At 42.9% G+C, this 22,772-nt stretch overlaps 2 protein-coding genes across 9 annotated transcripts; both read right to left on the bottom strand.

The window, feature by feature from the left end:
* Window positions 1–437: 437 nt before the first annotated feature.
* jade1 (jade family PHD finger 1) lies at window positions 438–22,348 on the bottom strand. Of its 8 annotated transcripts, none has more exons than XM_086274156.1 (12): window positions 22,094–22,348; window positions 20,383–20,465; window positions 19,910–20,104; window positions 19,301–19,368; window positions 18,473–18,630; window positions 8,234–8,418; window positions 7,127–7,338; window positions 6,479–6,646; window positions 6,083–6,199; window positions 4,450–5,043; window positions 2,731–2,848; window positions 438–2,040 (listed from the first exon to the last, which is right to left on the bottom strand). In XM_086274156.1, the coding sequence occupies exons 2-12, from the start codon at window positions 20,456–20,458 to the stop codon at window positions 995–997; spliced, it is 2,937 nt and encodes a 978-aa protein (XP_086130282.1). In that variant the 5' UTR covers window positions 20,459–20,465; window positions 22,094–22,348; the 3' UTR covers window positions 438–994. The 8 variants fall into 8 exon arrangements, with proteins under 8 accessions (XP_086130282.1, XP_086130286.1, XP_086130283.1 ...); XM_086274160.1 differs by having other exon boundaries at window positions 19,967–20,104; XM_086274157.1 differs by lacking the exon at window positions 22,094–22,348 and adding an exon at window positions 21,906–21,924.
* On the bottom strand, window positions 10,362–16,822 carry LOC147306435 (uncharacterized). Its single transcript, XM_086275843.1, has 2 exons — window positions 16,654–16,822; window positions 10,362–16,425 (listed from the first exon to the last, which is right to left on the bottom strand). Exon 2 carries the CDS (start codon window positions 16,224–16,226, stop codon window positions 10,362–10,364), a length of 5,865 nt encoding a protein of 1,954 aa, XP_086131969.1. The 5' UTR covers window positions 16,227–16,425; window positions 16,654–16,822.
* Window positions 22,349–22,772: the final 424 nt, after the last annotated feature.

Genomic DNA, 22,772 nt, shown 5'->3' with positions numbered 1-22,772 from the left:
CATGAACCAACTACTCACACCAGGAAAAAAGTTAATGTATTTTTTTTATAAGGAGATCTTCAAGATGAGAGCATTTTAACATATACCTTGAATGACTGAGTTACTGTATCTCTACAACTCATCAATGAGACACAGAAACCATTTTTCAGTCCAGCAGAGTTTTTATTCCTCTTTGAGACAACAACAAAAAAATAATATTTTGCATAACAGTAGTACAGCAGCGGCCAAGGGTACAAAACGCTTTCTTTTTTTGTTTGTTTTAATTATTCAGTGTAAAAATAACTCTACTCACACCTGTGCCGTCCTCTCGTAGTGCAAACGCTTCAAATAAAAGTTAGGCACATGATGGATACGATCGCAGTTCAAATTACACTTAAGTGCTGATGACGAGTAAAACATTCTGAATTCCTGTTTCAGTTTGCCAACCCACCCACCCCCACCCGGCGTCATCGCGTAGGACAACCACAGACTGAAGAAGTACTCCGTTTAAACAGCGTTAAAAGGGCAGTTTGACCTCCTCTTTGAAGCGGTCGAGGTCCGATGAAGCCTGATTAATTAAAAAGAAGGCCTATGCAGTCCTGATCACTGACAGTATGACTGAGGATTACCTGCTTCTGATTCTTCCACTAAGTGCAACTGACTCATGGCCGAGTTTAATACTAGAGACGAAAAGAAAAGACATAGCAAGCTTATGGTCCCAAGCAACAATCCCAACTTTGATGCTATTGCTTGTTTATATCTGAGCGAGCGATTAAGTGGCAACTTGACATCTTTCTATTCTGAGGAAAGGAAAAAAAAAAGAACTAGCACAAAATAAAATAAAATATTTCCCAGTTTTACATATGTTACAAATAAAAAATAAATATCAGCTCTGTTTTTACTCTAGCCTTATTTGTTTTGTTTAGGATTTAGAGAAAAATAAAGGTACAAAGAGCGGCTGTCGTTCTTCTCCGAACAACACAGTGCAGCTTAATTTCTAAGAGTTGTTCCGTCATCAGGACGCCAGGACGCCCCGGCGAATGATGTCAGAGACGTAGCGGCGGCTGAGTGACGAGTCGCCTCTCAGCTGGTGTGAGTGGCATCGTTTCAGGCAGGGCTCCAGCTCGCCGTCGCCCGCCTTGGAGTCAGACGTGTAGTCCTCGTTTTCCGTCCCCGTGCGCAGTCGGGTCCTGGGGTACGACGGCTTGGGCGTGTTGGTCAGTGGCCTGAGCAGGGGCTTGTGTAGCTCCGCCTGCTTTTGCTCCGTTATACTTGCGGGTTTCTCGCTCCTCTTTGGGATCCTGAACTTCCCCCAGCTTCTCAGCTGTGCAGCCTCGGGACCGTTAGATGCGTGGGAGCTGTCGGCCGAGGCTCTCCTCAGCCAGCCGTTGGTCTTGGCGCTGGGAGCGGTGTCTGACACCGTGCTGGCTTTGTTACATTTAGTGTTGCTCGTCACATCCGGAGAGACCGGGCTTCTTTTGATCCCTTCATCTATGAAGTAGTTGTCTGAGTCAGAGTTTCTGATGTCTACCAGTCTGATGGACACCGTTTTCTCCAGATGCTTTGACCCAAACCTGTTCTTCCCCTGACTGGTGAAGCTTTCTGTGGAATCATTCCCCTTTTTCCTCCTCTTCTCCTCCTGCTCATGCTCAATATCCCGTTTTCGTCTCGCTTCCAGTTCGGGCTCCGCAGCCTCCCTTCTCGGGCCTTTCCGGCTCTCATGCTTGGGCAGTTTGCCGACGGCTGGTTCCTGAATGACCTCTGGCTTTGGGAGTTTTTTAAACGGTGTCTCCTGGCTGATGTGTTGGATTCTGGCCTCCATGGCTGCGGCCTCTTTGATCTGGGAACTTTTGCTATCTCTCGTCTCCGATGCCTTGCTCAGATTGTCTTTCTTTTGAGTGTGCGGTGAGTTGGGCAGGCTTTTTCTCTCGCTGCTTTTCCTTTTTTCCTTTCGTTTGGTCTTCAGTCCAGAGGGGCTCCAGGAGGAGCTAGACTGGGAGCCCTGAGACGATAACCAGCCCAGAGAGAACAGCTTTTCCAGATCCTTTGCTGAAGGATCGCCTGAAACACACAAAAAACATACAGGTTTATTAAAACATGAGAGGTAACTATCTGTAATTATCAACCAGCCAAATTAGTTGCTTTTTCTAATATTTCTATCCTCAGGTAAAGGCCAACAGCAGAACGCAGGGCTTTGCTGTGAGCACTAGTTCAATTTTTTTAGTATGTAGCAAACATTTGTAGTCTTTTGATACAGGAAGTAGCTTTAACATTGTGCTGACTTATTACTGAGCACGAATCAGACCTGGGAATAGGATGAGGAACATGACCTGTGTGCAAGTCACATCCTAATTTCTGCTCTTCTCTCGCCAAAGTTTCCACGTGCGATCAGCGACGCCATCAAGGAAATCCAGAAAGATCTACTTGACGTAGCCTGTAACACGTCGCCTACTGATGGCCTTTCAATCAGCTCAGCAAATAGTTGCTGGGTGCAAATATACAGAAATGACCAAACCCCACATCAGAAGTCGTGTGTGCAGAAACACACTTTTATAATTCAATACAAAATATCTCAACACGTTACGAACTGCAGGCGGTTGCAGTTTGTAACGTGCAGCTTTCTCACCTGCAGACCTGAGAAAGCTGATGGGACACACCGTCTACTAGCTAGGTTTACTAACATGAATGCAAAGTTCATGTGGAAGCTACCACATGCAAACCTGTTACAGTTTGTTCATCTCATGGACTCACCGCTGAGCAGCTCGTGGTCAAGCAATCGGACCTGGTGCTGGAAGATCTGCTCCTGGACTTTCCACAACGACCGCTTCATCTTCTCTCTCCGAGTCACCATGTAGGTCAGGTTACGAACCTGTGGAGCATTAGCAGCTTCTTTAGTCACGCTTTTATCAGATTGCATCCTACAACAACTACGGCTCGTGCTGTCTTTTCACTTCTGCTGACTTAATTGTCGTGAGCAAGTGCCTCATTTCTGCATTTCTACAAACAAACCTGATATCCCAATTTCAGAAACCTGGATAAGATTTCACAATTACAGAAGAAGAGGAAAACAAAAACAGGAAACTTGACCAAGTTCAGTCAAGTTATGTGATAGTAACACAAAATATATTTTTAATCCGTTTTAGAATGATGGGATTAACCAGTTAAATATACTTTATGGAGACGTCAACCTGGTCGTTTGTGTAAACAGGTTTCCCGACAGAGTGACTCATCCACAGCACTCTGTAACAGAGACTCTGGTATTTGTAACGTAACCTAAGATGTGTTGAACCAGATGTTTTGTGTTTGTGATAATGTAATCTGGGATCAACCTCACAGCACACAGCTAACTAACCAGACAGACTGTCAATATAAACACTGGAGCCATAACCAGCTTTCCTTTCCCTGACACAACTGAGTACCCCTGCAGAAAAGTACTAATGTCTCACCTGGGCCTCACCTGGCCCACAGAGAGCATAAACTTCTTGAATGTCTCACTTAAACTTGTCTTTGTTTCAAGGTCAAACAGCAACTAGCTTGTGTGTGTCTACCAGGACAGTTTTTAGGCTCAGCACTACTGGCTGGGCTAATGTAACACTAGCCAGTCCAAACGTCTCAACAGCAGAGGGCAAGAGGGTGAGAAGGATTTAGCCTGCTGTGTTCAGAAAATATAAGAGGACAGATATCAGCAGAGCAACTGAAGATAAACTATTTTAAGTCATGACACTTGAACTGTTTGTTTTTACTCTTTAGTGTGACTTACTCTGTCAGGCTGGATTTGAAATACAGCAGGATAATTACATCCATCAGCTTAGTGATTGTATTTGGTTTTCTAAAAATTAATGCTTCAATGTTTGGAGACCTGCAGAAGGTCGATTTAGGGCTGGAATATTTCACCACCAAATGTGGTAAAGATGGCAGCTCTCACAACCAAACTCAGCACCGAGAGCACATTTTTTCATTTAAAGCCTCATACAGCAATACTGTGGATCACAGTCAGTAGGCAAACCTGCTGATTAGATATTGAAGAAGCATTATAAACCGCTAGTGATCGTGTAGTTTCATGCAGCGCATGGTAAAGATTGTTGTTCCATGTTTTTTACCACAGAGCTGGCTCACAGTGCCAAAGGTCCATTCTATATAACATCAGTCATCTTAGAAGAGTTTTGTCCAGCTTTTAAAAGATGGTTATGGTAGAATAAATGTACCTATACAAGCAGTTATGTCTGCTGTACTAATGAAAGGCCCTCTGTGGACTTTATCAAGCCTGTTTGTTTTGGTTTTTAAATAAATAAATGACCAGCAGCCCTCCTCTCCTCTATAAGCAGCAGACTTTTATGTTGCACTGAGAATTTATTGAACTGCATTTAAGCGTTTCTCTCGTCATCCCCTGCTCTTCATAACATTTCTCTTCTTGCCTCCGCTGTTGTCTTTGCGCCTGTGAGTCCTGCTGCAGGTGGAGTCAAAACCTACCCGCTCCAGATCTTGTCGGAGGTGTGTGAAGAGCTGCAGGCGGCGCAGCAGCACCTCTTGCTCGCGCCGTGCCAGGCTCTCCTCTTCGTCTTTTTTGGGCGTGAGAAGCGGCTGGTTGAAGTTGGCTTTGCGTTTCAGTTTCCAGTACTGATAGAGAAAGTCCACCACCTCAGGCACCAGCTTCAAGTTACTAGTTACCTCCTCCACGTCTACAAACTGGTAGAACTCTTCCTCCATCTCTTGCAGCTTCAGTTTGCGGAGGTTGACTCTCTTCTCTTCCTTGCTGAGTGCCTCTGGGTTGGTCAGTGCTCTATCGATGAGCTGAGGGGCCACACAGGAAGATGAAGAGGGGGAGGCAGCATCTTCCTCCTCTAACACCTTCACTCTCCTCCTGCCCTTCTTGTCTCTGGCACTCTCCTTCTCCTCGTCACCCGAGTCGCGGTCCCTGGACTCGTCACCCTCAAGCCCAGAATGTTTGGGGCAGTAAGACTTGAACTTGACCTCATCGTCATCTGTGAGGATAGTGTTCATTTCAAGGTTGGCGTGGAGGCCGCACGTCACGTGGAAGGAAGTCCTGCAATTTTTTGCTGAACACTAAAGAAACAAACAGAAAAATGTTTACTAAAATTAGTTTTTTTGTCCCCCATTCCTACAGGAAATATAATATATAATTAAATAAAACAACAACAACAACAAAAAAAACTTATTACTTAAAAATGCCAAAACTGAAATGCTGTCAAAGATGTCAAATTCACCAAAGCACAGCCTGAGACACAAACCAAAAAGAATCTCTAGCATCAGAAACATCAAATTTCTTCTCTAGTTATTCTTTAAACCTGCAATTCTGTGTTTTGCCATTTGGGGGCAGCAAAAACAACATACAGGTATTTAATTGATCAAAATAAACCAATCAAATACCAAAGTAACACTCCAGCCCTCTACTTGCTGTGACTCAGGCTCTCATACAAACCCACTTCAAACAAACAGAAGTACCTTCAGCTTAATAAGAAGTGAAAACAGTCAAATATATCAAAATGTTATGAATGACATCACTAAGGTTTCTGAAAATTGTATCAGAAAGAATTTTGATGATTGTGCCATCTCAGTGTGATGTACTTTCAGCTGCCCTCGTATTTCCTACAGGGTTGCCGCAGCGGGTGGATCCGCATATTTGATTTGGCACAGTTTTTAGGGCGGATGCCCATCCACACAGCGCTGATATCTCACACTACCAACACATATATCATGCACCAACATTCAGCCTAAATATACACAGAGATCATTTCTTTCTCCATATCACTCAGTCCAGATCTGCTGTGTGTCAAATTGTCTTCCTGCCTTACTTTTATGTTGTTACTATTGTGAATTTAACATGTTTAACACAAAATCTAAAACCACACACTAAAACATTTCACTGCTGGGTGATCTGCTGTGCCTTTAAGCCTCCACCCTGCTGAGGTGTGAAGTCACTGCCTTGATTTCCAGTACATGTAAACTGAAGAACACTGATGCATCCTTTCACCCGGTGTGGATCAATAATGCCCACACTGTGGAAATCTCCTCCCGTAGTCTGAGTTACTGACACGTGCTGGATGAGCTTTTCACATTAAATGAACCGTGTATTGTTAATAACCTGAATGCATGCGCCAGTCTTCTCTTTGCAGAGGCAGCAGATCAGAGCCCATCTGTTGCTGGGAATATGGGACACATTGGTGATCGGCTCCATCTTCTCTGGATTCCCAATGCTCACCTGCACAGAGGGTTTAACACACAAAGAGGACACGAGTTGCTCAAATGTCAGCGCACATGGTGTTGACAAATGCAAGTACATGCAGAGTGGTCTTAGACACAGTGTCACTGCCATGTGTGTCAAAATGGTTACCAACATTTTAAACAAGTGGGATCAAAACCTACGACTCTTAACAAGACAAGCAGCTGTCAGGAGCAGCCAATCAGAAGAAGAGTAGAGGCTACTAGAGTCCCACAATGACCATTTGATTAAAAAACAGAAATTATGACTGATCTTCACCTCTGGAATCCACAAGGCACAGCTGACGTGGACCCACTTAGTTCCACTTCGGGTGGGCTTCATGGCTCCGCCCTTTTTGGGACACAACTGGCACTTTGGCAGGATGCCGAGGGCACAGATCCGACACAACCAGCTGCCCTTAGGGACTTTCTGGATGCCGTAACACGCCTGAAAAGAAACCCAAACAGTGGCTCAGTTTCCAGAAAGCAAGCAGAAATGACGGCGCAGACAGGAAGTAGGTGTGTCACATGAAAAGCAAACCGAAAATGTAAGACAAGTCGCTTTTTTTGCCTCAGTGAGACGAATCTCTAAAATCTTGCAACTTTCTTTTTTCTTTGAACAAGTTAACAAAATCCATCTTTTTCCCCTACAGGAAACATTAAAACGGGAAGAATTTTATTTTGAGTCCTTTCATGTACAAAAAGTTAAATAACTGTTGACGTTAGCAATACGCAGCCAGTTTATTCAATGGGAGTGACTTCATATATTTTTACTAGACAGGGAAAAGTTTAAAACTGACAAAAGAAAACAGATTTGACTTCATATCGCACATTAACAGATTTAGAACAATATTCTGTGGGAATTATGACAGATTTGTCCTCTGTCTGCTGTGTTTTTTTCTCATTTTAAAGGGAGATGACGGCTGACCTGGTGAACGCAGATGTTGCACTTGTCACAGAACACCATCTCGTTGTTGTCCTCCCCGTCAGGTGACTGGCAAACATCGCACACCACATCCTCGTCATACTCGATGCCTAACCCCTCCTCGGTCTCCATGGCGTGCGTCATGTTTTCGTGGCAGCAGCGCTCAAACTCTTCCATCACACGCTCCATGGTGATTTCATCCAGTGGCGGAATAGCTGGGGAAAAAATATACATGAATAAAGATGTCCTGATCTACCGGTATTATAAAGTTACCTTATTTGTTGATGCTCTCTTACACTTTTGGTTAGACAATATGATCAGACTGCAGTGATGAAAAAAAAATAAATCTGCCTCCTGCAGGAGAGTCTGGGTTTTATCATCTTCAATTTCACTACAATTTAAGCATCAATATTTCTCTGTGGGCTGAGTAAATGCCCTTTTTGTTTGGCTTTTAATTTGTAATTACACCTACATTTTCCATCCATCTAAAAGCAGACAGAAGACACAAAATGCTCAATAACACATACAACACTGAGAGTTATCAAAAAGAAACTGGAAACAGCAGTGCAGTAACACAAGAAGCCTAAAAAAAAGCCGGACTCTTTACTCAAAATACAAACTGGACCCAAAAACCAAGTCTGTATATAAACACAGCTTGCAGCTGAAGGAGCACAGGAGAGGTTATGAGGGTGTCAAGGACAAGAAAGATGAACAGGACAGATTTCGCTGGCTCTCTGCGTCTCTCAGCTCACGCTCCTTCTGAAGAAAATAGCTTTGTGACTGCAAACCTGTACTGCACGTCTGTTTATACAACAAGGATCTATAATAAATACATAGATAATAATACTAATCTTTCAATGAACTTCACTGAATACTGATGGCAAACAAGCAGGCTGACAGAGTGTAAAGCTTGATGTCAACATCTCAGACCTTGCAGCTGTGGACACAGCTTTAAAACGCTTTCATCTGCTCTGTTTCATTTCATTTGATACATTTGATATAACAAAAAACAAAAGAAACAACTATATTCAGTTCCTGAGCCTAAAAATAACTTACAGATTTAACCATCAAACAAGCAGCTACAGAACAAATATGTACTCAGTGACTCACCCATCTCTGTAAACTCTTCATTTATGACCTGCAGCCAGGCCACGTCTTCCTCGTTCAGGTCGTAGCGACACATCCCCTCCGCCAGCGTGCGGATGTCCACGTAGCCGAGCACTTCTGTGCCTGATGTCCGGATCAACTTCTTTGGCCTACCAAACATCGTCTCCTTTCCTTTCTCGGACAGCACCCTGCACAACCGAGACCTTCACATTCACTATCGTGCACATGCAGTACACTATGGTCAAGTCAAGTCAAGTCAAGTTTATTTATAGAGCACATTTAAAAACAACCAAGGCTGACCAAAGTGCTGTACAGTAAATACAGATAAAAATACAATAGAACACAATTTCGTAAAACACCTCGCTGATCAAATAAAAATAAATAAACAAATAAATTAAACCTTTCTAAAAGCCAATGAAAAGAGGTGAGTTTTAAGAGCAGTTTTAAAAGTTTCTAGGCTTTTGGAGAATCTGACGTGAGGAGGTAAACTGTTCCACAGTCTGGGTGCAGCCACAGCAAACGCCCTCTCTCCCTTTGTCTTTAATTTATATCTGGGAACATCTAAAAGCATCAGATCGGCTGACCTCAAAGATCTCCTGGGGCGATAAGTACTAAGGAGTTCTGACAGGTAAGAAGGTGCAGTGCCATTTAAAACCTTAAAAGCCAGCAGTAAGATTTTAAAATCAATCCTAAAAGCAACTGGGAGCCAGTGGAGAGAGCAGAGAACCGGAGTGATGTGGTCTCTTTTTTTTGAACCGGTCAACAGGCGAGCGGCAGCGTTCTGCACCAGTTGAAGGCGATGTAGACAGGAACGATCTAGGCCAGCATAGAGGGAATTACAGTAGTCCAGCCGTGAAGTAATAAAAGCATGGACCACTCTTTCTAGATCGTTCCTGCAAAGGTAAGACTTGACTTTGGCTAAAATCCGTAAATGATAAAAAGATCCCTTAACTACAGAGCTGATTTGTTTATCAAGTTTAAAAGCATTGTCAAAAATAACTCCAAGACTCTTAATGGAAGAAGTGCAATCGGAGGTTAGGGGTCCCAAAAAGTCAAGAGAGAAGTTGGGATCTTTAGGAAGCCCAAACACAATGACTTCGGTTTTGCTTTCATTAAGGTGTAAGAAGTTAAGAGTCATCCAAGTCTTAATGTCAGACAAGCAGGAGAGTAGCGGCTGCAAAGAAACATTGCAGTTCAACCTCAGAGGGAGGTAGATCTGAATATCATCGGCAAAGATGTGGAAGGACACATTATGTTTACGGAGCACATCGCCCAGAGGGAGCAAGTACAGAATAAACAACAGGGGGCCTAGTATGGACCCCTGAGGTACGCCACAGGTTAAAGGAGCTCTGGGAGATGACAGTTCACCAAGGTGAACAGAAAAACTCCTATTATTCAAATAGTGTAGCATCCCTGGCTGAATGATGGTCTCTTATACTGATGCTTCACAGAGGTTTTATTGGAAATGTTTTTATTGAAACATTCAGTGAAGACACCGTAAGAGCTAGGAGCAAAACAAAACCAGCAATATTAATACCATAAGATCAAAGGAAACAAATTTCTCCTGCTCACATATAGCATATACATCAAATTTACATCACTCAATTCATTGTATCACCTCACTAACTTACCACTACACATAAAGGTCAAGTTCAAGGTTAACAATATAAACTCTATTAAACGACATTTTGATTGCATGTAACTTATTCCGTTAAAGGAAACATTAACAAACCTTGTGCCACTGTCAGCCAGGTACTAATTGGCAAAGTAAACGTACATATTTTTCACTTTAAGGCACACTATTTATCATATCCTAAAAGAAACGTTACTAACAGCCCTTTAACGGTTTTGTGCCAGTTTCCTGTTTCAAAATAAAAGCATGGATTTCAAAATAAAACCGAAGTGCCTTTCAAACAATCATAAAAAATATTTACCAAATTTAAAGGTCATTTACACTCCCACCAAATCATGAGTGTTTTAACAAAAGGGAGAACCATAACACGAATGATTTTTAAAAACGAATGACCTTAACCACAAGGCCTTTTACATAACGAAAACAAAGAATTATCCATGCATGAGCCTGCAGGTAATGTCCACAAGTCTTCATACAATAAAGGGTATGGTCGTTGTCTTAGACAGCCTCTAAAAGCAAGATCAGTTTCTGAATGGGCCGTTCAACAATGGATGGCTTGCCAGAACATTGACCCTCCCTTTTCATTTTCTGGTCCCCAAGACGAATCTTAACTTTCCTCACAAGCCCATCTTTATCAGCGACTGTTTCTTCAACTCTGGCTAATCTCCACTCGTTCCGTGGCAGATCATCCATCCTTTCGATGACTATGTCACCAACTTTCAGATTCCTTCTAGAAATATGCCAACGTTGTCTAGTGGCAATATTAGAGAGATACTCTCTTCTCCAGCGGTTCCAGAATTGCTCTGCTAGATACTGGATATGACGCCATCTCTTACGAGCATACATGTCTTCTCTGATGAACGTCCCGGGAGGTGGTAAGGCTCCAGTGGGTTTCATAGTGAGTAGGTGATTAGGAGTCAGCGGTTCTGGACCATTTGGATCATTCAGGTTATCCACAGTGAGTGGACGGCTGTTCACAATAGACATTGCTTCGTAAAACAATGTCCTCAAACAGGCATCATCTAATCTTCCAGGTGAGAGTGAAAGAGTGGACCGAAGTACATTTCTTACTGTTCTGATCTGTCTCTCCCAGACACCTCCAACATGGCTTGAATGGGGAGCATTCATAATGAAGTCGCACTGCCTCTCAGCCAAGAATGCAGTCAGACGATTGACATCCATCTGTTTCAGCGCATTATACATTTCATTCTTAGCTCCAACAAAATTGCTTCCTTGGTCACATCTTATTTGTCGTACTGCTCCTCTTATGGAAACAAAACATCGGAGGCCATTAATGAAGGCATCTGCTGACATATCATTCACCATTTCAATGTGAATTGCTCTACAACAAAGGCATGTGAAAAGCAGACCATAACGCTTATTCACCTTACGCCCTTGCTTTGTAAAAAATGGCCCAAAACAGTCCATTCCGCAATAAGTGAAAGGTGGAGATGGATCCACCCGCTCAGATGGCAGGTCTGCCATTCGTTGCTCTTCCACTGATCCCCTGAGTTTCCTGCATTTGACACACTGATGCACATAAGATGCAACAGCTCTGTTCATTCCTGGGATCCAGTATCCATTTGATCTGATCTCGTTGATGGTTATACCCCTTCCTTGGTGTTTAACCTGTTCATGATGATGAGCTATTATCATCCTCGTTATGTGGTAGTCCTTTGGAATGATCATTGGATGTTTCTGAGAGGCAGGGAGAGATGCATTTTTCAGTCTTCCTCCCACCTTGAGGATTCCATCTTTGTCAAGAAAGGCATCCAATCGAAACAGTTTACTCTGCCGTGAAAGTTGTAAGCCATTACTAAGTAGCTGGATCTCATCTCGATACACTCGTTTCTGTAAATCTCTTATAATGATGCGCTGTGCATCCTCTCGCTCCTGAACTGTGCTGTGACTTGTTGACTTGTCACTCTTGGTTCGGCGAAGAAGTCGCGCAACAGCTTGTTTGACCTTACACCATGAAGAAAACTTTGACAAGCGGTCTGGAAGAGTCACTTGTTCTGCAGACTCCAAATTTAGTGCTTGAACCCTTTTAACTTCAGGGTCCCCAACTGGGATTTCTGGGATTACCTCTACCTCTGGTGATACCTCTTTCTCCCATAAGAACTTGGGTCCAGTAAACCAGTTCGATGTCAGAAGCTTGCTTGCACTAGAACCTCTCGAAGCAAGGTCTGCAGGATTCTTGTCAGTAGAAACATATCGCCACTGCTGAGGAGTTGTACTGAGATGTATTTTCTGAATCCTATTTGATACAAATGTGTGGAAGCGACGTGACTCGTTGTTAATGTACCCCAGTACAACCTTGGAGTCTGTCCAGAAGTATTCATCAATCCCTGAAATTCCCAGTTCTTCCTTTAGAGTATTGCTTGCTGCAACTGATACAACAGCAGCAGTCAGTTCTAACCTGGGGATGGTCACAGCTTTGATTGGAGCAACTCTGGACTTTGCCATAATCAGAGCACAATGAACAGTTCCATTTCCATTCACATGTCTCAAATATGAGCACTGGCCATAACCATACGTGCTTGCATCAGAGAAGTGATGTAGCTCTCTCTTTGTGACCTTTCCAAAGTCAGCTGGTACATAGCATCGGGGTATGGTGATTTTATCCAAATTTGCCAGATCACTCTTCCAGGATCTCCAGACTGGTTGCAGTTTACTGATGAGTGGGTCATCCCAACCTGTACCATGCCTACACATTTCTTGAAGAACCCTTTTCCCAGTTAGCAGGAAAGGAGCAATAAGCCCAAGTGGGTCATAAAGAGAGGCAACAGTGGATAGTATACCACGCCTGGTTTCTGGTTGGTCCTTCAAACGGGCATGAAACCTGAAACTGTCTGACTCAATGTGCCAGTGGATTCCTAAGGCTCTTTCCAGCGATGAATCACTAAAGGCAAGATCAAGAGCCTTTACTTCAGTGGCACGTTCAGATGGTGCTATACTCTCAAGCACCTTCGCATTGTTACACACAAATTTGTGTAGTCGCAGACCACCCATAGCACAGAGCCTTTGGGCTTCTTTTGCAAGCTGAATAGCCTCATCTACATCTGCTATGCTTGTGACACCATCATCCACATAGAAGTCCCTCATAATGAATTGGGAGCCCAGAGGAAACAGGCTCTCGTTCTCCTTAGCGAGATGTTTCAACCCATAGTTGGCACATCCCGGTGAAGATGCAGCACCGAAAAGGTGAACTTTCATACGGAATTCCTGTGGCTCCACACTGAAGTTCCCATCCTTCCACCACAGGAAACGTAGGTAGTCTCTATCCGCTTCGCGCACATGAAACTGATGAAACATCCTTTCGATGTCGCACATCAGAGCAACATGGTTCTGTCGAAATCTGATAAGAACACCAGTTAGAGTATTTGTCAAATCTGGGCCCGACAGGAGATGATCATTTAGGCAAGTTCCCTTGTACTTAGCCGAGCAATCAAAAACCACTCTGAGCTTCTCTGGTTTTTTGGAATGATAAACTCCGTGGTGTGGAATATACCATGTTTCACCTTCCTTCTCTTCACAGAGAACTTCTTCAGCATCATTGTTTTTAATTACCTCATTCAAAAACGTTACGTAGTGAGTCTTGTAGTTCTTGTTGTTCAGCAGCTTTCGTTTGAGATGGTTGAGCCGGATGATAGCTAACTGCTTGTTGTTGGGAAGGTAGGGTCTCTCTTTAAAAGGGAGAGGCATCTCATAGTGACCATGGGCGTTCATGTAAATGCTTTCCTTTAGCATATTGAGGAAGAGGATGTCATCTTGAGACACTGTTCTGCTGTCCTTGCTGATGTCCTTAAAGTCAGACTCAAGTACTTTAATGGCATCGGATGGCGTCACTGGAGGAAGCTCTTTGACAGTTACTCTATGGCATATGTTGGCGACAGGAGGAGATTCAAGGTGAGGTGGTGAGCAGCCTATGATGCTCCATCCTAGGTCTGTGCGGACTGCATAAGGTTCATTATCTCTTCCTAGGATGACCTGTCTTGGTGCTAGTGCCTGTGAGCAGTTATAACCTATTAGAAGACCAACTTCACAGTCTAAATGTGGTGGAATATCATCTGCTATTGCTTTGAGATGATTCCAATGCCTCGCCGTTTCACTGGTAGGAATGTGCCTTCGATTCACTGGTATGCAGTCTTTGGTATAGGCAGGAGGGAGATCAATGTGATTTGTGGAGGTATAGCCACGCACTCTGAGACCTGAGACTCTTTCACTGTGTGTTACTGTGTCCTTTCCGATCATGGTGGTTAGCTTTAGCCTTACAGGATAGGTCTTGGTTGTCAAGCTACGACTAACATCTTCATCAATAAACACAGTGTCACTCTGGGTGTCAAGCAGAGCATAGACAAGCCTTTCTATTCCTGGGTTGTTGGAAGAGGAAACCCAGACTGGCAAAATCATGGATGTAGTCGTAGATGTGTGCTCAGTCTCTGTATTGAGAGACAATGTCGTAACTGCTTCGTCTGTATTCTGATTAGAGGCTAACACAGCATTCATGTTGGAATATCTGTCGTCATGAAGGCAAGTTGGGTGTCGTCCCTTACAGATATCACATAAGTGTCTGTGGCGGCAGTCTTTAACATTATGGCCTGGTTTCAGACAACCATAGCAGAGTTTGTTTTCCCTTACATACTTTCTTTTCTCTTCCAGAGGCGTTCCTTTAAACTCTGGACAACTATGTAGGCGGTGTTTGTTATCATGACAGAATGTACAAGGGGGCTTTAAGCTTGTCTTGGATGGTACATTCTTCTCATTCTCTGTAAGTGTCTGTGTATGAAGAACAGTAGATTTATTTTTCCTTTCTTTCAGATGATGTTTCTCTGCAGGTAAGTCTGATAAACGTAATGCATGGAGGGAAGTTACTGGGTTACAGGCAATCTCTGCTTCTAATGACATGAAGTTGACAAAGTCCTGAAAGGCTGGAAATTCCTGTCTGTCCTTCATAAACTGGGTCACCTTGCGGTTCCACCTTGAAGCTGCCCAATCAGGTAACTTTTGGACCAGCTTTTGATTCTCTTCACAGTCATTCAGAATGTCCAGCCCTTTAATATGAGGCATGGCTTGCTGACATGCATGTAGGAAGTCGGCGAATGCTCTGAGTTGTTCTGCATCCTTTGAGTGGATCTTTGGCCAGCTAGCTAGTTTTTCTCTGAAAGCTCTCTGCAAGACGAATGGTTGACCGTACCTGCTATTAAGGCGATCCCATGCATCCTTATACGCTTCATCATCCTCCCTGTAAAAGATACCATCAAGTGTCTTTCGTGCAGGACCTCCCACATATCTTCTCAAGTAATGCAGTTTGTCAGCTGAACATATGTTCCTTTTATCTATGAGGGATATGAATGAAGATTTCCATTCAATGAACTGGATTGGGTCGCCGGTGAATACAGGTGGCTCTGGCATTGGAAGTCTGTTCATGGCTATGCTGTCTTGTACTGCTTGAGCTAAGTGGGACACATCTGTCTGTGGAGGTGAAGCTGGAAATCTTATGAGATGCTGAACTGGAGCCAGAGACACAGCTTGATGTGGGTGCATATGTTCCTGGTTCCTTAGTTTGCTGTTAGCAGAGCACAAGCTGCCCTCCTGCATTACATCTTGGTTGTAAATTGACAATCTTGCTCGTGCTGCTCTTATATCCTTTTCAGCCCTTAGTCTTTCTAGTTCATGTTTTTGAGCTTCAAGATCCCTTTTCTGTTGCTCTACTAAGAGCTGGATCCTTTCCTTTTGTTTTCCTTCCGCCAATAACAACTCATATTCTGCTTCCTTTGCTGCTAATTCTGCTGCAGCATCTGCTCTTTTTACTGCGACAATGGAGTCTATAGTGTGTTGACTTGGAGGTGAAACTGTGGATCCATATATGGAATGAGCATAGTCTCTGTTAAGGAGCTCACGAAGGCGTTCTTTGACTGCTTCACTATCATAGTCTTCGTCTATGCCTGATATTCTTTCATATGCAATTTTAATAATGTCCTTTGTTACGGCCTCACATGCATCAACACGACGTCTCGTTTCACTGGATGGTGTGAGGTGATCTCTGATTTGTACATAAATGTCCGTAATATCATTCATGCATTTCTCTAAGATATCAATGAGAGCTGCGATTTCACTTTCTGGAATGTCTAGCTTTAGCTGATTTCTTGCCTTACGTGCCTGGATCTTCCATTGATCATAAAGGTGCATGAGCCGCTTCTCCCTTTTGTATGCCTCCTCTCTCTGAAATGTAAGCATCTTCTCCGTGGGATTTCTTGGGCGATCAGATCTGCGAAGTTCCTCATCCTTGCTTGCTTGACAGATGTCTTTTATTTGATCTGAGCCTTCTGCTTCTGCAGTTAATATCTGAGATGCTTCCATTTTGAGCGAGTGTCACATTTAGACCATCACAATGAATCCCTCTTCTTTCATCATAGACTTTGGCAGTCAGGTGAAACTCGTGAGGCTGAAGCTCTTACTGTAGCATCCCTGGCTGAATGATGGTCTCTTATACTGATGCTTCACAGAGGTTTTATTGGAAATGTTTTTATTGAAACATTCAGTGAAGACACCGTAAGAGCTAGGAGCAAAACAAAACCAGCAATATTAATACCATAAGATCAAAGGAAACAAATTTCTCCTGCTCACATATAGCATATACATCAAATTTACATCACTCAATTCATTGTATCACCTCACTAACTTACCACTACACATAAAGGTCAAGTTCAAGGTTAACAATATAAACTCTATTAAACGACATTTTGATTGCATGTAACTTATTCCGTTAAAGGAAACATTAACAAACCTTGTGCCACTGTCAGCCAGGTACTAATTGGCAAAGTAAACGTACATATTTTTCACTTTAAGGCACACTATTTATCATATCCTAAAAGAAACGTTACTAACAGCCCTTTAACGGTTTTGTGCCAGTTTCCTGTTTCAAAATAAAAGCATGGATTTCAAAATAAAACCGAAGTGCCTTTCAAACAATCATAAAAAATATTTACCAAATTTAAAGGTCATTTACAAATAGGACTCGAAAAACTTTAAGACAGTGCCCTTTAAACCGACACAATGTTGAAGGCGGGCTAGCAGTATGTTGTGATCTACAGTGTCGAAGGCTGCTGTCAGGTCCAAGGTTACTAAGACAGCAGCACAACCAGAGTCAACAGTTAAAAGCAAATCATTAAAAACTCTCAGTAGGGCGGTTTCTGTGCTATGCCGAGCTCTAAAACCAGACTGGAACTTCTCATAGAGATTGTTGTTGTCAAGAAATAGCTGGAGCTGCGTGAGGGCGGCTCGTTCCAGTACTTTGGACAGAAAAGGGAGGTTGGAAATGGGCCTATAGTTAGAGAGTAGGGATGGATCTAGATTAGGCTAAGATTAGCATGTTTAATCGAACTATACATTATTAACCAACAACTGGTGGTCTAACATGTACGGCAGGCTTTACAGTAGCTCCTAGCCGACCCAAAAGCACCTCTGGACTTTTTAAGGCATTCAAGGACTTTTCTTTTCAATGACACTTTCAAAAAGGATGCGATTTTCTGGTTTGCACTTAAACAGCCCTCAAATTTATAAAACATGTAATATTTACAATTCTGATACTGATGAACAGTAGACAGGATGGTAAAAGATTATCTTTCATGGTCATACAAATGAATGGAAACACTGTTACTAAATTAGTAACACTGTAACATTTCTCTGCTGTAATTTTATTAGAAGGGTATTTCCTGCACGGCGGGATTTCTGGTGTCCCCTCAAAGAGGCTTTAACCAGAAACTCACCAGCATTCTAAAAATGTTTTGTTAATAAGGGTTTCGTTTACTCATATTTTCTTGAAATGCATCAATGTCTGTTAGGCAGGATGATACAGACTCGCTGCCTTTATCATACACGGACTGTGTTTGCTCACTGACATCCCCTAAAGGCAAATTCTGAACCACGAAAACCCTTCAGCACTCAGTGGTCGACAGATAAAACAATACAGGTTTCCAAGGTGATATTTTAGCACCATCAGCTTGATATTTTGATCTACCTCTACACAGGCTGTGCTAAATCACTTGGAGCCTCAGCTTGACTCGACTCGGTTTCAGACGTTTTCCGTTACAGCCGAGTATCACCTAATGCTGGGTTGTCATAGCAACGTGGTCTCGTGACTTCATTGTACATCACACAAACACCAAAGCAATGGAGAACGTCAAGGCGATGGCATACCTGCTGCTCGGTGTATAGCTTTTTGTCACTCTGGGACCACTGTGGGTTTTTTGTGTAGCCATTTCATTTGTTGCTCGGTTTCAAAAATGGCAGTTTTGATTTTCGTAAAGGCGTGCTCTCATGACTCATTGAGTTACACCACTGACTAGCCAATTGACATCACGTTTTTGCACTGCTCAGAAGCCCAGTCGAGTAGGTATTTAAAACATTTTTTTTTTTTTTTTAAGTACACAGTTTCAGGTTCTACCACCTAATCGAAAACCATAAAAACCAAGGCCAGTCGAGCCAACCCAAGTGGGTACAAGTGGGAAAGGGCTAGAAGTGTCAAAGTCTCCATCAGCTACGCTGCCTCTTATTCACTGAAGTGAACTATGAGTGAGATTGAATGTGTTACTTTTATTTCCTACCTCACAACAGGCTGTGGGATGGAGTGGGGGCTGACGGGGACCTGGACGCCCTTCTCCCACTCCTGCCTCCATGGGTCAGCTAGGACGTAGTAGTCCTCGGTGTTCAGCTGATACGAGTCGTGCACTTTCATGGCCGTGATCAGGTCCGTCCTGAAAACCTGCAGCACATAACATGAACATTGCTAAGTGTATAATGAGATTTCAGAGAAAACTGCTGCAAAACAAAGCTCGTCTCTGCAACAGCGTCAAGAACTTCAATCAGCTTAAAGAAGAAAGCTGAAGGTTCGCTAAATTACATTTTTGCAAAGCAACTGATAAATAAATATAGAATGTATGAAAACGTATATCACTGTTTGAACAGGTTAAAAAAAAAGAAAGGAAAAAATAATCGACTACACTGACCCTCACAGCTAAAGACAGCAAATTAGGATCCTGCATTGGCTCAAGTCATTGTTTTGCTTTAATTTGATTGGCTCTCTAGGACACAGTGGACTGCAGGGACCAAGTCCACAGACTGTACAGTAGATAACAGCAAACGTGCTTTCATCTCAAGGACACACTTGGAGTGTGGGTCCAAGATAGCACGTCTTTTCTTACACGTATAAACAACCACATAAACATTTATTTTACAGATGTGCTGCCAGCTGGTCCTTTCATTTTCACATTCATTTGTCAGCCACATATACACGTCTTTAGTTAAAATCTAAAGTACGATCCCAGAGTACAAGACTGACAAAAAAGAAGGGCCATTAATTATAATCTACACATTTCAAGTTTTACAGCAACCTTTTAAAAACCACAATAAATAGTTTGAGACCAAATGCGTACCTCAGAGGGTTTCTGCCCAGTCCACCTCCTGTGCTGCGATGAATGCTGGGACCAGCAGGTGGAATTACCTGAAACAGAAACACCACAAACTGTTGTACAGACCCACATTTCTTCTTTGAGCATCAGCCCAAGTCTGCTGATTTTCTAATAAACAACTTCACACCATTAAATACGTCTGGATTTCCCCCAATGAGGGGAAACTTGAGAGAAACGCCTGGCTCATTTGGATAGTCAAACTGGGGCAACTGACATTTTCTGTTTTCAATTTCATTTTATCAGCTAGAGTCGCCAATTTGACTTTGGGCCAGGTATGAAATTGATGATCAAAATGGGGTTTTTTTGTTCTGATTTTTTAATCAACTGCAAGAACCACAATAAAAAGTGCTTGATCATTGTGGTGTGCTTTATGGCATTAAATATTTTAACTTGTCTGTCTAATAAAACCCTAAAACAGACCAGGCTAAAAGCAATTTCCAGTAAGCGCTTGGGGTTTGTTTTTATAACAGATGGCAAAATGATACGAATGCTCAGTCATAATGAAGCATGTACTTTGCTTTCTGTAATTTACAGCTCCGGGCAGCATTTTAAACAATGTGGTAAAAGTCCAACCTCTGAGGGAAACCAACAACTGCAAGCTGTTCCCAGATTTGAGACCATCTGCCTGACCTGCCAGGATGTCTTTAAAGGTCCAAACATTCCTCCTGTCCCTACTCTGTCTCCTGTTTCTCGGACTACATGACTTCTTTTGCTTTTCCTTTATGTTTGTCCATCTACTGCACTTGTTTCTCTTTCTTTTCTTCTTTCCTGAACATGGAAGTACAGACTTACTCACACTGACACCAATAACATTAGAGATACATTTTCAAGTCTAACTGCAAAGCAAAAGTGTCATGGTTATCAAGGAAGCTGTCAAAAGACTTTACTTTTACTTCTAAAAATAGCCAGACTTCATGAAGTCATTCGCTTTGTCTGAACTTATCTCGGTGCTTGGCACTTGTGCTGGCAGGGTTGTGCCAACCCTCATTCCCATCTATATGTGGACTTGGTATGAATGAGTCAGCAGAGACAATATTTTTGCTTACTTCCATTGTCCGAGTCATCGCTGCTGCTGGGGTGTCTGCTTCTCTTCATTGTCACCTGTCTGCGGAGCTCCGGCATAAGGGCACTTCACAAACAAGAAATGAGGTGGAGATACAGAATGGGAGGATGAAAAGGTACACGATAAACAACTGTGGAAAAGATTTGGTAGTAAGATTAATAGGCTGCCTTAAAACCCCTCACACAAAGAAAGTCGAGTCAGTTAGTAAATGCTACTTTTGGTGAGTGGCTTTGCACAATGCTGTAACCAAATCATGCTCAGTTACACCATTACCAAAAGCAAACATGTTGACCAAAAATATTCTTCTGGGTATTATCAATTAGCTGCAATTCACTGCAGCTAAACACGGTGGTATGATGTATTGATTATGCAAAATCTGAGAAAACGATCATGTTGTGGTGAAATATGTTCCCAACAGTAGGGGGGGGGCAAAAGTGGATCAATCAATATTTAAATCACTGCCATGCTAGTGCTAAATTATCACTTCTGCCATATGAGAACGAAGCACAACAACAGTCCAAGAACTTGTCACTATCCCACCGGTTTCCGTCCTGATCAGCCAGCATGGCTGTATAAACACACACGCACGCACGCACCAGGCACTGCTCGAGAAGAAGTTACCGCATGCTGCACTGACAGGAAGCAACACTGTTATAAGATCAGGCTGCCCGTGCACGGAGTCTCAACTCCCAAGAGCACAGGAGGAAATTTCTCAGAATCCGCCGCCAACCCGCATAGGGAGAAAGGTGCTAACCCTAATTTAGCTGGCTAGGCTAAATGCAGGCTAGCCAGGGTCTGTGCGACGCCCCTCCTTCCAGCAAGCAGGCTGCAGAAAGTACGAGCTAAATTACGAGAAACTAGCTCAAGCCACCAGCTGATCAAAACAAATGCTCCCCGGTGCTATTCTGGCAGCCTTGTGTTATAAGGATACGGATGCAAGTTCTAAGCAGACCACGGAGCGTTGCATTTTTTTAAGTCACATTGCAACTCTACATGGCTAATGTTAGCCTGGTTGCTAATCTCCTATTTCCGTTATGTAACATAAGGCCCATCCCTAACCGGCGCCTCAAATTGGCATGTTTATATTTTTTTAAGTTAGCAACAACATTCGCTATATACAAATAAGTTAACTTAATAAACAGAACATATGGATACTAATTCGTATCACGAATATTTAATCTTGTTGTCTAACGTCATTGTACACCTTATGTTTCGCTGACGTTGTTGGTTAGCACACCGGCTAACTAGTTAGCTGGAGGCTACACGTAATGTAGATTGTGTTTAGCATTATTAGCCGATGTTGCTAACATAACACAGGGTTCTACGGTGCCACTCACTAAATCCCACGGCACAGACAGCGCGCTGTCAAAGGTTAAGGGTCAATTCTTGTGCAAAACAAACTACACCAAATCAAAAACAACACGTGAATTTAAACTCATCGTTAATACAACACTGCCTTTTCGCTACTATGCAGCTAACCAGCAGGGCACAGTGTGGTAGGTTTACCAGCGGTCCACTGGTTGAGGTTAATCTTTGGCGCCATTTTAAATGACGATGTCGCGTTTTCCTAGCGGACTGCTAGTACGTCCATACTAGAAATATAAACTCGCTCAAATGTCTAGATAAAATAATTCTGGTACATATGCACCTGAATTAAAACAGCGTAGAGTTTAAATAAATTGCATAGTACGTACAGAGCACGTCAGGCCGATGCGAGCCGCTGTTTTGAGTTTGAAGCGAAGCGCAGTTTTTGCCTTGAGTTCCGCTTGACCCGCATTCCACATACACAAACACAGTGGCGGCTGGGGAGGAGATTACTCTGCACACACGCAGCTATGTGCATCGGCCGCTAGAGGGCAGCAAAACCGAAACTGGTAGCAGTAATCCGACAACAGATCACTGCAGGAAAAAACAAGAAGTTTCCACAGCCTCGGTAACAACCCACGTTACCCGGTTGCCAGTTTGAGTGTCAACAAACCATAATAATGTGTGCATAATTCTTTCCCAAGTGTGTACGACGGAGGGTTTCTACTGACAACAAAGTCTCTGCTTTCTGTCAAGGACACCACACACTACAGGGACAGACCATCAGCAGCATAAAAACAAACATTTAGTGAGAAAAGGACACATTTTCTTCCCTTCGTAAAGGTTTCCTAGATCAATATAATCACTTTCTTTACTGATACGCCCCTTTTTGTGTTTCTTTCTGTGCTCTTCGATATTATTTACAACATACTGTATCAGCTCATTTATGAAAGCAGTTTGATAATATCTGAATATTTATCCCAGAAGCTAGGAAACTTGCAAGTTACAGAAAGCAAAACACTGAAAATAGCCTTTAATAAAATAGTCCCGTTAACGCAGAATAGCTGA

This window comes from Aulonocara sp. 'chitande type north' Nkhata Bay, linkage group LG19 (assembly GCF_057382095.1).
Source record: "Aulonocara sp. 'chitande type north' Nkhata Bay isolate Kocher_YH1m ecotype deep benthic linkage group LG19, A_spYH_male_GT1.1, whole genome shotgun sequence".
In the NCBI taxonomy this organism is placed as follows: Eukaryota; Metazoa; Chordata; class Actinopteri; order Cichliformes; family Cichlidae; genus Aulonocara; species Aulonocara sp. 'chitande type north' Nkhata Bay.
The sequence above is the reverse complement of the archived record's forward strand: the minus strand, read 5'-3'. Positions and strand labels throughout refer to the sequence as shown.

What these genes read in the sequence shown, in the direction of transcription:
- LOC147306435 (XM_086275843.1), bottom strand. Translation starts at nt 16,226, where the DNA reads ATGGAAGCATCTCAGATATTAACTGCAGAAGCAGAAGGCTCAGATCAA.
- jade1 (XM_086274156.1), bottom strand. Translation starts at nt 20,458, where the DNA reads ATGCCGGAGCTCCGCAGACAGGTGACAATGAAGAGAAGCAGACACCCC. An exon ending in GTGCCTTGTGGATTCCAGAG is followed by an intron (nt 6,200 to 6,478) that starts GTGAAGATCAGT and finishes CCCTCTGTGCAG; the next exon opens with GTGAGCATTGGGAATCCAGA. An exon ending in TCCGACAAGATCTGGAGCGG is followed by an intron (nt 2,849 to 4,449) that starts GTAGGTTTTGAC and finishes AATGCTCCACAG; the next exon opens with GTTCGTAACCTGACCTACAT.